This window comes from Liolophura sinensis, chromosome 10 (assembly GCF_032854445.1).
Source record: "Liolophura sinensis isolate JHLJ2023 chromosome 10, CUHK_Ljap_v2, whole genome shotgun sequence".
In the NCBI taxonomy this organism is placed as follows: domain Eukaryota; kingdom Metazoa; phylum Mollusca; class Polyplacophora; order Chitonida; family Chitonidae; genus Liolophura; species Liolophura sinensis.
Window position 1 is genome coordinate 36,169,716 of NC_088304.1, and position 13,942 is coordinate 36,183,657.

A 13,942-nucleotide genomic window follows, 5' to 3' on the forward strand; every position below is an offset into this window, starting at 1 on the left:
GTCTGTCGGTGGATTACTCCGGGCGCTCTGGTCTTCTGCCCATAATCCTTGTCGCTGTCATACAAGTAAAAGATTCGGTAGTGTAATGATAAAGACAACAACATGGAGAGTGAAACCAGAACAGTGACAAAAGCGTGATAATGGTCAAATGGTCACATGTATTGCCAGCAAAATACACATCTTGTTAATTTACTTCAGTTAGGGTTTTATTTCTACTGCCCATTCATATGTTTAAAAAGTAAAGCGACGCCTGCACGCCCTAACACCGTGGTGTAAGCAGAATTACTTTAAGAAAAGCAGTGATGTTGATGACTGAAAATGCTGTGCTGTTATTACATTTGATGTACAGACGCATTAAAACAATGCAAATGGACAAGGCCTGGGAACAATTTTCTAACCAGCAGAATCCTTGTTCCTGCAGAAATACGTTAAAGGCAACATATGCCGTTAATCAGTAATAAAATAAATACATTATTTTTTTTTCTCATGAACTCAACAATATCTGACCGAGTCTTACGCCTGTACAGGTGCTTTTTTTTACTCCAGGCATTCTCAATGCGGAATTTCGTTACAAAGAACAATTGCAATGAATGTTCGTATGATTAGCATTTACGACTACACAAGTTCTATGTTCCGCTGGACATTATCAGCAAGCACAAGGAAGCAAACACACTACTTTTAAAACGGTTCATGTTCACCTATGGTACTGCAAACTACAGGCAGTTTTAGATTTAGTTGGAATCTTGTTGGTTTAATGAAGAAAAATCTCGTAAGTGAAGACTAAACATGAAACATGAAGAAAAACCTTTTGAAACGGAACGATAATATTTTCTACTTTATGGATTATCACGTTTTTTGAGAGTACATACATATAACTTACAGCGAGATGAGTACGAGATAAATGTGAGATGATGTGGAAAATCACTGCGTGTTCGTGAATAATTCTCAATAATAGCAGAAACATGCTTATATCATAATGAAATTTCTTCACATTCTTCTCACGGCTGTTACCCATAAATCTTATGTACATATATACTTGTACTACGAAACACATGGCACTTTGAGTTACGATATGATTTCAGAGGCTGATATTGCTTCAGTCTGAAACCTTTACGCATTAAATAACACTGTTATTGGGTACCCAGTTGTTATTACATTTATAACGGTATATACTTAGTATTACCCGTAATATGGCATATGTTCCATAGGTCTTTGAATGATGGTGTTGTTTACGGGTTGTTGCCCATCCATCATTGCATCGTGTGGTTGAATATTGTTTGTGTCAGATGAAGGATTTGTTAACGCAATAGGTCGATCTACGATCTTAACTGGACTGTCATAAATATGACCCATGGAACTGGCGACGTGTGGCTTTGTCTGCCTCCGGCTCATCACACCTTTATTGTCAAAGTGCGACCCAATATTTATAACCGTGTTAATACTGACTACACCTGCTCTTTCCCTGAAACCCGACACTTGACTTCCAGAATTCATTTCACTGCCTGAGAAGGTTTCTGACCTGTCAACAACTTTTTCTGACAAGCCGTTGGGGTTCATAATACCAGGGTTGTTCAAATGCATTTTTTTCGCCAAACTACTGCTATCAAAATTTAGGAAGATGTTGATTTGATTTTTGGAGTTTGTTAATGTTCCATCTACGGGACTTAATATACTGCTGTCATGGGTATACGGGGTTTCATTGCTTGGACAGTCCGGCTTATGAACACCTTCGTCCACATCTTTATGGTTTCCCTCATTTTCACCAAAATTCTCATTGTGTTCTTCTCCACTTGAGTTTGTGTCCCTAGATTGTGAGTTATCATCTTGCTTACTTTCAGAAGAAGTTTCACCGTGTGAGTCATTAGGTTTTGAGTTACGTTCTTTACTTTCAGCTGAGTCCTTGACCCCACTTTCAGCAGAATCCTTCTTGCCACCACTTTCATTTTCTGACGAAGTCTCTCCGCTTGAGTCATTAGGTTTTGTGTCACGTTCCTTACTTTCAGCTGAGCCTTCCTTGACACCACTTTCAGCAGAATCCTCCTTGCCACCACTCTCGTTTTCTGAAGAAGTCTCTCCGCTTGAGTCATTAAGTTTTGAGTCACGTTCCTTACTTTCAGCTGAGCCTTCCTTGACACCACTTTCAGCAGAATCCTTCTTGCCACCACTCTCATTTTCTGAAGAAGTCTCTCCACTTAAGTCATTAGGTTTTGAGTCACGTTCCTTACTTTCAGCTGAGCCTTCCTTCACACCACTTTCAGCAGAATCCTCCTTGCCACCACTCTCGTTTTCTGAAGAAGTCTTTCCGCTTGAGTCATTAAGTTTTGAGTCACGTTCCTTACTTTCAGCTAAGCCTTCCTTGACACCACTTTCAGCAGAATCCTTCTTGCCACCACTCTCGTTTTCTGAAGAAGTCTCTCCGCTTGAGTCATTAAGTTTTGAGTCACGTTCCCTTACTTTCAGCTGAGCCTTCCTTGACACCACTTTCAGCAGAATCCTTCTTGCCACCACTCTCGTTTTCTGAAGAAGTCTCTCCGCTTGAGTCATTAAGTTTTGAGTCACGTTCCTTACTTTCAGCTGAGCCTTCCTTGACACCACTTTCAGCAGAATCCTCCTTGCCACCACTCTCATTTTCTGAAGAAGTCTCTCCGCTTGAGTCATTAAGTTTTGAATCACGTTCCTGACTTTCAGCTGAGCCTTCCTTGACACCACTTTCAGCAGAATCTTTCTTGCCACCACTTGCATTTTCCGAAGAAGTCTCTCCGCTTGTGTCATTAAGTTTTGAGTTGTGATCCTTACTTTCAGCAGAATCCTTCTCTACACCAATTCCATTTTCTAATGAAGTTTCTCTGCTTATACCAGAATGTTTTGAGTTTCTCTCCTCCTTCCTTTCAGCAGAGTCCTTGATTCCTCCACTTCCATTTTCTGAGGAAGTTTCTCCTTGTGTGTCTGTAGGTTTTGAGTTATGTTCTTCATTTTCAGCAGAACCCTTGGCACCACTTTCACTAGAATCTTTATTGCCACCATCTGGATTTGCTAAAGAAGTTTCTCCGCTTGTGTCTGTAGGTTTTGAGTCACGTTCATTGCCTTCAACTGACTCTTTCTTGACATCACTTTCAGCAGAATCCTTCTTGCCACCACTCTCATTTTCTGAAGAAGTCTCTCCGCTTGAGTCATTAGGTTTTGAGTCACGTTCCTTACTTTCAGCTGAGCCTGCCTTGACACCACTTTCAGCAGAACCCTTTTTGCCATCACTTTCATTTTCTGAAGAAGTCTCCCCGCTTGTGTCAGTGTGTTTTGAGTTGTTTTCCTTACTTTCAGCAGAATCCTTCTCGACACCACTTCCATTTTCTAAAGAAGTCTCGCCGCTTGTGCCAGTGGGTATTGAGTTTATCTGTTTCTTACTCTCTGCAGAATCTTTTTTGCCACCCCTTCCATTTTCTAATGATGTTTCAGCGTGTGTGTCAGTAGGTTTTGAGTTGTGTTCGTTACCTTCAGTCTCCTTCTCGACACCACTTCCATTTCCTGAAGAAGTTTCTTCGCTGGAGTTTCTCTCTTCTTTCCTTTCAACAGAATCCTTCTTGCCATGAGTTACATTTTCTCCATTCATGTCGGCAGGCTTTGGGTTATCTTCTTCCGTATTTACACGAGATCCCTCATTGCTGTCCTTTTCATTTCCGTCTTCGTCATTTTCTGCAGAATCATTATTGATGTTGTCTCCTTTTACCGAGGAAGATGGTTCATTTGTGCTTTCATCTTTGTTTTTCGTGTTGTTGTTTTCCATATTTTCGCCCGATTCCTTATCTTCGTTCTCTCGGTTGTGTCCAACTTGATTGTCATTGGGATCACTAGCCGGAATGTGATCTCCTGTACTAGTGACGTTGTCTTCTTCTGAACTGCCATCTGCGTTGTTTTGGCTGTGTTCACTTTGATAATCAGTAGGATGACCAACTGGAGTGTGATCTCCTATACCAATGACGCTGTCTTCTCCTGAACTGTTCTCTCCGTTGTGTTGGTTGTGTTCACCTTTACTGTTCTTAGGATGACTAACTGGAATGTTATCTCCTGTACCAGTGACGCTGTTTTCTTTTGAACTCTCCTCTCCGTTGTGTTGGCTGTGTTCACCTTGATTGTCATTAGGGTCACCAGCTGGCGTGTGATCTCCTCTACCAGTGACGTTGTCTTCTGAACTGTTCTCTCCGTTGTGTGGGTTGTGTTCACCTTTACTGTTCTTAGGATGACTAACTGGAATGTGATCTCCTGTACCAGTGACGCTGTTTTCTTTTGAACTCTCCTCTCCGTTGTGTTGGCTGTGTTCACCTTGATTGTCATTAGGGTCACCAGCTGGCGTGTGATCTCCTCTACCAGTGACGTTGTCTTCTGAACTGTCCTTTCCGTTGTGTCGGTTGTGTTCGCCTTGATTGTCATTAGGATCACCAACTGGAGTGTGATTTTCTGAACCTGTGACACCGTCTTCTTCTGAACTCCCCTCTCCGTTTTGTCGGTTGTGTTCGCCTTCATTGGCAATAGGATCACCAGCTGGAGTGTAATCTCTTGTACCTTTGACACCGTCTTCTGTACCGTCATCCCCGCTCTGTTGGTTGTGTTCATCTTGATTGTCACTAGAATGACCAGCTGGAGTGTGATCACCTGTACCTCTGACACCTTCTGAACTGTCCTCTCCATTCTGTTGGTTGTGTTCACCTGGATTGTCATTACGATGACCAACAGGAGTGTGGTCTCCTGTACCTGTGACACTGTTTTCTCCTGAATTGCTATCTGCATTCTCTTGATTATGTTTACTTTGATTGTCATTAGGATGACTAATTAGAGTGTGGTCTCCTGTATCTGCGATACTGTCTTCTTCTGAGCGGCCGTCTCCATCCGGTTGTTTGTGTTCACCTTGATTATCATTAGGATGACCAACCGGAGTGTGATCTCTACCAGTGACACCTTCTTCTGAACTGTCATCTCCGTTCTGATGGTTGTGTTCATCTTGATTGTCACTAGAATGACCAGCTGGAGTGTGATCACCTGTACCTCTCACACCTTCTTCTGAACTGTCCTCTCCATTCTGTTGGTTGTGTTCACCTGGATTGTCATTACGATGACCAACAGGAGTGTGGTCTCCTGTACCTGTGACACTGTTTTCTTCTGAATTGCTATCTGCATTCTCTTGAATATGTTTACTTTGATTGTCATTAGGATGACTAATTAGAGTGTGGTCTCCTGTATCTGCGATACTGTCTTCTTCTGAGCGGCCATCTCCATCCTGTTGGTTGTGTTCACCTTGATTATCATTAGGATGACCAACAGGAGTGTGGTCTCCTGTACCTGTGACACTGTTTTCTTCTGAATTGCCATCTGCATTCTCTTGGTCGTGTTTACTTTGATTGTCATTAGGATGACCAATTAGAGTGTGGTCTCCTGTATCTGCGATACTGTCTTCTGAGCGGCCATCTCCATTCTGTTGGTTGTGTTCACCTTGATTATCATTAGGATGACCAACAGGAGTGTGGTCTCCTGTACCAGTGACACTGTTTTCTTCTGAATTGCCATCTGCATTCTCTTGGTTGTGTTCACCTTGATTATCATTAGGATGACCAGCCGGAGTGTGATCTCTACCAGTGACGCCTTCTTCTGAACTGTCCTCTCCATTCTGTTGGTTGTGTTCACCTGGATCGTCATTACGATGACCAACAGGAGTGTGGTCTCCTGTACCTATGACACTGTTTTCTCCTGAATTGCTATCTGCATTCTCTTGAATATGTTTACTTTGATTGTCATTAGGATGACCAATTAGAGTGTGGTCTCCTGTATCTGCGATACTGTCTTCTGAGCGGCCATCTCCATTCTGTTGGTTGTGTTCACCTTGATTGTCATTACGATGACCAACAGGAGTGTGGTCTCCTGTACCTGTGACACTGTTTTCTTCTGAATCGCCATCTGCATTCTCTTGGTCGTGTTTACTTTGATTGTCATTAGGATGACCAATTAGAGTGTGGTCTCCTGTATCTGCGATACTGTCTTCGTTTGAGCTGCCATCTCCATTCTGTTGGTTGTGTTCACCTGGATTGTCATTACGATGACCAACAGGAGTGTGGTCTCCTGTACCTGTGACACTGTTTTCTTCTGAATTGCTTTCTGCATTCTCTTGATTATGTTTACTTTGATTGTCATTAGGATGACTAATTAGAGTGTGGTCTCCTGTATCTGCGATACTGTCTTCTTCTGAGCGGCCATCTCCATCCTGTTGGTTGTGTTCACCTTGAAAATCATTAGGATGACCAACAGGAGTGTGGTCTCCTGTATCTGTGATACTGTTTTCTTCTGAGCGGCCATCTCCATCCTGTTGGTTGTGTTCACCTTGATTATCATTAGGATGACCAACAGGAGTGTGGTCTCCTGTACCTGTGACACTGTTTTCTTCTGAATTGCCATCTGCATTCTCTTGGTCGTGTTTACTTTGATTGTCATTAGGATGACCAATTAGAGTGTGGTCTCCTGTATCTGCGATACTGTCTTCGTCTGAGCGGCCATCTCCATTCTGTTGGTTGTGTTCACCTTGATTATCATTAGGATGACCAACAGGAGTGTGATCTCTACCAGTGACGCCTTCTTCTGAACTGTCATCTCCGTTCTGATGGTTGTGTTCACCTTGATTGTCACTAGAATGACCAGCTGGAGTGTGATCCCCTTTAGCAGTGACACCGTCTTCTTCTGAACTGTCATCTCCGTTCTGTTGGTTGTGTTCACCTTGATTGTCACTAGAATGACTTACTGGAATGTGATGCATTGTACCAATTACGCCATCTCCTTCTGAACTGCCATCTCTGTTCTGTTGGTTGTGTTCACCTTGATTGTCACCAGAATGACCGGTTGGAGTGTGATTTCCTGTACTCCTGACATGGTCTTCGTCTGAACTGTCCTCTCCGTTCTGTTGGATGTCCTCACTTTCATTGTAATTAGGAAGACCAACTGGAGTGTGCTCTCCTGTACTTTTGACATCTTCTTCTTCTGAACTGCCATCTCCGTTGTGTTGAATGTGTTCATCTTGATTGTCACCAGAATGACCGGCTAGAGTGTGGTCTCCTGTACCAGTGACATCGTCTTCTTCTAAACTGCCATCTCCGTTGTGTTGATTGTGTTCACCTTGATTGTCATTAGGATGGCTTACTGTAGTGTGGTCTCCTGTACCTGTGACACCTTCTTCTTTTGAAATTCCATCTTCGTTGGGTTGTTTGCCTTCCCCTTGATTGTCAATAAGATGACCTGGTGGAGTGTGATTCTCTGTACCCGATTCTGTGATACCGTGTTCTTCTGAATTGCTGTCTTTGTTGTGTCGGTTGTGTTCACCTTGATTGGCATCAGGATGACCAGCTAGAATGTGATCTCCTGTACCAGTGATGCCATCTCCTTCTGGACCGCCATCTCCTTCTGGACCGCCATCTCGGTTGTGTTGAATGTGTTCACCTTGATTGTCACCAGAATGACCGGCTGGAGTGTAGTCTCCTGAACCAGAGACGCCGTCTCCTTCTGGACCGCCATCCCCATTGTGTTGGATGTCTTCACTTTGATTGTCAGCAGGATGGCTTTCTGGAGTGTAGTCTCCTGTAACTGTGACACCTTCTTTTTCTGAACTGTCATCTACCTTGTGTTGATTGTGTTGGCTTACTGAAGAATGGTCTCCTGTACCTGTTACAAGCAGTTTTTCTAAACTGCTATCTCTGTTCTGTTGGTTGTGTTCACCTTGATTGTCCTCAGGATGACCAGCTGAAATGTGATTTCCCGTACCAGTGACGCCTTCTCTGTCTGGACCGCCATCTCTGTTGTGTTGATTGACTTCACCTTGATTGTCATCAGGATGGCTTACTGAAGTGTGGTCTCCTGTACCTGCGACGTCTTCTTCTGAACTGCTATCTCCGTTGTGTCGGTTGTGTTCACCTTGACTGTCATCAGGATGACCAGCTAGAATGTGATCTCCAGGACCAGTGACGCCATCTCCTTCTGGACCGCCATTTCCGTTGTGTTCATTGTGTTCAGCTTGATTGCCATTGCGTTGGCTTTCTGAAGTGTGGTCTCTTGTACTTGTGACACCTTCTTCTTCTGAACTGCCATCTCCCTTGTGTTGATTGTGTTCAGCTTGTTTGTCTTTACGTTGGCTTACTGAAGAATGGTTTTCTGTACCTGTGACAAGGTCTTTTTCTAAACTGCTATCTCCGTTCTGTTGGTTGTGCTTACCTTGACTGTCATCAGGGCGACCTGCTAAAATGTGATCTCCCGTACCTGTGACGCCTTCTCTTTCTGGGCCGCCATCTCTGTTGTGTTGATTGACTTCACCTTGATTGTCACCAGAATGACCGGCTGGAGTGTGGTCTCCTGTACCAGTTACGCCATCTCCTTCTGAACTGCCATGTCCGATGTGTTGATTGTGTTCACCTTGATTGTCATTACGTTGGCTTACTGGAGTGTGGTCTCCTGTACCTGTGACACGTTCTTCTTTTGAAACGGTATCTCCGTTGTGTCGCTTTTGTTCACCTTGATTGTCATTAGGATGACCAGGTGGAGTGTGATTTTCTGTACCTTTGACACCGTCTTCTTCTGAACTCCCATCTCCGTTGTGCTGGTTGTGTTCACTCTGATTGTGATTACGCTGGCCAGCTGGAGTATGATCGCCCGTGCGAATGGGGTGGTTTTCTTTTGGACTGCCATCTCCGTTGGGTTGGTTGTGTTCACCTTGATTGTGACCAGAATGACCAACTGCAGTGCGATTTCCTGTACTTGTGATACTGTCTTCTTCTGAACTGTTGCCTCCGTTCTGCCGTTTGTCTTTAGCTTGACTCTTGACCGGATGACCAACTGAAGCGTGATCTCTTGTACCAGAGACGCTTTCTTCTTCTGAACTGCCATCTTTGTCTTGGTACTCGTGTTCATTGTAACGAGGAAAACCAACAGGAATAAGAATGGCTTCTTCTGAACTATGCGCTTCGTTTGCTTGATTCTGTTGATTTTGTGTTTTTCCAGTGTGGGAATTAATTACATTGCTTTTTGTGGCCTGAACTGGAGGATATGGATAATACCCGCTTCCCACAGGAGTAGGAAACTGCTTATTTGTGATGGCGCCGGAGTTTTCTGACGTACCGTCTTCAGAGTCGTCATCTGCAAAGCGGCTGTTTGTTAGAAAAGTTATTTCTCGTTCATTTGTGCTCTTGTCTCCTTCTGTATATTTACTTTGTACTTTGGTTCCGTCTGGCTGTTGTGTATTCTTTTGTTTCTGGGGAACAGCTTGTTCTTCAGTATAGCCATTTTCACTCTCCTGAGTATTGCTTTGTCCTTCATTCCTACTTTGCTGCCGAGTAGCGCCTTTTCTCTGACTGCTGCCGTGTACTTGAACATAAGAGCTAGTACCAGTTACCGGTGCATCACTATTTACGGCATGTTCCTTCTTATCTGTTGTGGCTGGACCGTCTGAGTTTTGTTTTACTACTTCATTTGGCTTGTTGGTGATTAGGATGGCCCGTATCGCTCGCCGCGCTCTTGCATTTTCTGCCAGTTTCTCGCTCACTTTGGGAAGACGGCGACTCCTCGTGGAAGTGAAGGCTCCATGACGCAGGCGGACATCCACCGCTTTGCCGAGAGATCGTCCATGTACTGTGGTCGTTTCATGGTGGATCGCCTTAGCCGATAGTATGGCGTCTAATGTTGACGGAACGTGGTGCTCTTGATCATCTGCAAATACAACACAACTTTACAACTCTTGAGTGAAGACATGGTCAATTGTGTATGCAATGTTAGTGGGAGAAAGAAATCTACATTTTGTTGAAAGTATGCAGTTTTCACTCTGTTATTGAAAAAAGTGTTATTGTGGACAACCACCATCAAAGATTTACAGTTGCATCAAGGCAGCGTTAACCTGTCCGAGTCAGAGAGGGACACCGTGGACGCAATGAAACCTAGCTTGTGGTAAAATTTCTAAACTTAGATTTGATCATAAATGCTATAAATTTCTTTTTGATCCTGTAAGATTAAGTCAACGCTAAGTATGAATAGAAAAAGCGCAGTAAATTGTTTTGACGTTAAGGCTATTAAATCTGATTTTAAGACGTCTTCCTGATTCAGACTAACTATGATCTGCTCTTGATTACATGTAGCATTAGTTTACGCCTCGCTGTTTTTTTTTTTTTTTTTGAATCGGTGAATAGTACAAATGACAAGGATCGTTGAAGCCATGTCTGTATTAATTCAGATTATTTGATTGGTCTTTAAGCAACAAGGAGATTAAATTGGATTGGAGTTTGACGGTATTCGTTTGTTGGCGGTTAGGTTTATATGATTTGAGGAAAAAAGCATCACCTTTTCCAGGTACCTGAAAAGCGGCCTGATTGAAAGCCGCAGGCAAATAAGGAAGAGCGGAGTATAACTCCCGGCCTCCACATATTCGTGGCTAACGCCCTACATGTTTAAACAAATAATGAAAAATAATAATAATGTATAAATTCAACAAACATGACCAAAACCTAACCCTAGGGTCATGACCCCTGTCTCTGCCAACTACCCCACCCCCACCCCACCTCTTGCAGTACTCGTACTTTGTGACATACCGTTTCTAACATATTGTGCAGGATGGGTCTGCCTGGTTTGTCGTAATGGTCCAGGTGTTACACAGTGGATGGCCAGTAAAACAACAGCGATTTTGATGTAACTCATCGTAGTCCGCAGGACATAACACGAGGAGCTGAAATTGGGAGACATCATGAACAATATAAGTATTTACCCCTTGGGCCGGTTCACCAAGAGATTGCAGCTACGATCGACTATAGACTTTAATACGCTGAACCTTTAGCACAAAGAAATCGTAAAAGGCGATTGCAAAATTTTGAAGTTACAATAGCGATGGGAGGCCAAATTTGACTCGTACATAAAGGTGGCCTGTGTAAATGAACAATGTACCGATCATTAACTTTTCTTACCTTCATCTTCAAAAGAGTTTTACGTACATCATACTGTTGCTTAAAATCTCTGCATAAAAGAGTGTGTCGATTTTAGTGATTTAAATCGACTTTTACGATCCCTTTGTGCGAGCGCCCCTTATCAATATCGGAAAGGCCAGTCTGTACCTCATTTCACACAGTAGTGCAGATATGATTAAGAACCATAAACTACAAGTTTTCCATATTCTAAAATTTATCCTTTTTATCTGAAAGCCCACTTTTATTTACTTGTATATAAACCACAAGACACCCACAGTATTGGAACTGGTTAAAATGAAATGAAACTAGTGAGGCTGCAAACTGTTATCCAGCTCTAGATGAGGTCGTTACGGCTTTTAAGTCAGGTAACTGGGGAATGACGTTGGTTTACTCGTGGACTCCGCTTTAATCCACCCTTAAAGCTACATGTAACACATTTTGTATACGGAAATTCTTGACTATCGCTTTATACATTGAAAAAGAATTAACATGGGTCTACATGTACTTCTGCACAGAATTAAAACCGCTCTTATTCAAAAATGGATAATAGCAAAGTATTGATTCCGTTGTTATTATTATAGAATAATTTGTTTACTTCCGAGTTTTATGCCGTACTCTAGAATATTCCAATTATACGACGTCGGCCAGAATTATGGTGGGAGGCCAGAAATGGAACTCATAATGACAGATTCTGTTAAATATGTGGCTGGTGTTTATTCTGTGCTCAAGAATATCTGAGTTCTATGACAATTTTATGCTTGTAAGGAATTGCTGTGGCCAGACTAAACCAAACAGCAATATCGGGCAAAGCCCCTTAATTAAAGCCAAGGCCTAATTAGCGAGAGCCGGATGCGAACCCACGACCTCAGTGATGGAAGCACCGATTGACTTTGACAAAATCATCGCTTTATTCGACTGACGAATTGAGGGCTCAGGTAATGGCATAAGTGAAGTAAAAAATATTTGTAAAATTGTATTTGATAGCGAGGCGTGTCACTTTGTTTGTCAGGGAATTCCCTGTATGCCAGGGCCTACTTGCACAAAACGATTGTAGCTGCAATCCATTGTGTACCATACGGTTGAATTTACAGTTGATTGTAAAAATAATTTACACCGCTCAAACAAGTGAAAAGTGGCCTGGGTAAATGGTCAATGTATCTGTCAATAACTTTTCTTCCCTTCATTTTCAAAAGAGTTCTTCATCATAATGATTCGGCAGCTAGCAACAACATGTGAAAAAATGTTCGTAACATCTTTGTAAGATTTGTACTTTTAGTAAAATTAATTACATTGCATATTTTCGCAAACCGAGTCGAAAAGTACTAACAGTCTATCTAAGCCAAGTATTTGTGCTCAACATTAATTTTGGGGCTAATTCTTTATAACTTACAATTATTGTAGCTTACAATCCCTACGTACAAAAGGGTGTCAGTTGTAAACTATGGACACGATCTAGATCTTAGAGATTTACAATTATCTTAGGCTTACGATTTCTTTGTGCAAACGACCCCAGCTGTATATGTAAGGAAATAAATACACTTACCTCTATCTCTCGTAGGAAGCAGAGGCCATTCACAGACGCTCAGCCCTGGCGGTTTTCACATTCAATACTGTCCTATTATTTTAAATGTGATCAGTTTTATCAGAGGCCTGTACTGGACACAAAAAATGCTCAAGAAATGTGTTTTAGTAAGGTATCGATAATAGACGTTAGTTAATTAAATCAGAAAGCTGATCAGATTGATTATCGGTTGATAAAATGGCGGTGTCCTTAAATGCCCATCCCTCGGACGAGTCCGATCAAATGGCATAGCGAATTTACCACGATTTTTTTAGGAGTTTTTACATTTTTAAATGGCTTTTGAGATTTATCACAAACGTCCTGTTTACAAATGTGGGACCAATATGTGCCTTTGCATCTGCTTGTTTTCATTACAGAGTATACGACCTACAAACGATGCTAATCTATTGTAATGAGCTTTATCAAATTTCTCCTGATCTTGAGGTTAACGGCAACAGTGCCGAACATTCGATTGTATGTCTGATTATATCTATGTATATGGATATAGGATATAGCATTAAATATATTTTTGACGTCATTTAACAGTAAGCAGCGGGAAAAATGTTAGTCATCTTACTATGGGTATTAAGTTGACAACCAAGTGAAAAATTCTTTTAACAATAACCAAATAAATAAATAAACAAATAAAAATAATTAAAGAAATAAATTTATATACTGAATCTATGTGTCGAAACAGATATGCGTATACCAGCCGTCAACCAATAAGGACACCCCAAGTCTATAATCGCCAGGCCAACACAAACCACCGAAGAACTAAAGAAAGCATATAAAGTATGAAAATAGGACGGAATAATGCAAAGAGAATCAGTCTGTTTAGACCATATTAGACCTATAACCCAAACTGAAACAACCACAATAATCGTCTTTGTATGTGCCCTATTCGTTATGGCATAATTTCTAGCCGTTGGAATTTATAAGAAGCACTTTCAGATGCTTTTGGTTCCTCTTCATTCTTTTCATTGTAGTAAAAGTAAAATACCGGGTGGTATAGTTCATGATTCTCGTACAGCCATAATATATTGTTCTGAATTCTTTAAATTAATCGTCTCCGCCTCAGTGGATATGGAAAGATCGACGTATTTTATTATGACAAACCTTGTTTTCTATCTGCTTCTATCTTACTCATTCTGGAAAAGTTTGAATTAAACTTCTTCGATGATTGGAGATATTAAATGCACTGAAATTTGAGCATAGCAAAAACTGATTATGTCAAATGAAAATCATTCTCGCAACTGACCGTCAGCAAACACAAAAACGAAAAAAAAAATTGTCAAATAAGAATGTTTAATTACATTCATGTGAATAAACCGTTCTGGAACAGATAATCTTACATTTCCTATGTGCAGTGCATGGGCATTTAGCTCGCGTTCATATAGACCTCCTTCGTGTTTAT

The 13,942-nt window shown here is 41.8% G+C and overlaps 1 protein-coding gene across 1 annotated transcript; it reads right to left on the reverse strand.

The window, feature by feature from the left end:
• Positions 1-1,179: 1,179 nt before the first annotated feature.
• On the reverse strand, positions 1,180-10,749 carry LOC135477173 (hornerin-like). The gene is made up of 3 exons (XM_064757328.1): positions 10,599-10,749; positions 2,455-9,726; positions 1,180-2,402 (listed from the first exon to the last, which is right to left on the reverse strand). The coding sequence occupies exons 1-3, from the start codon at positions 10,747-10,749 to the stop codon at positions 1,180-1,182; spliced, it is 8,646 nt and encodes a 2,881-aa protein (XP_064613398.1).
• Positions 10,750-13,942: the final 3,193 nt, after the last annotated feature.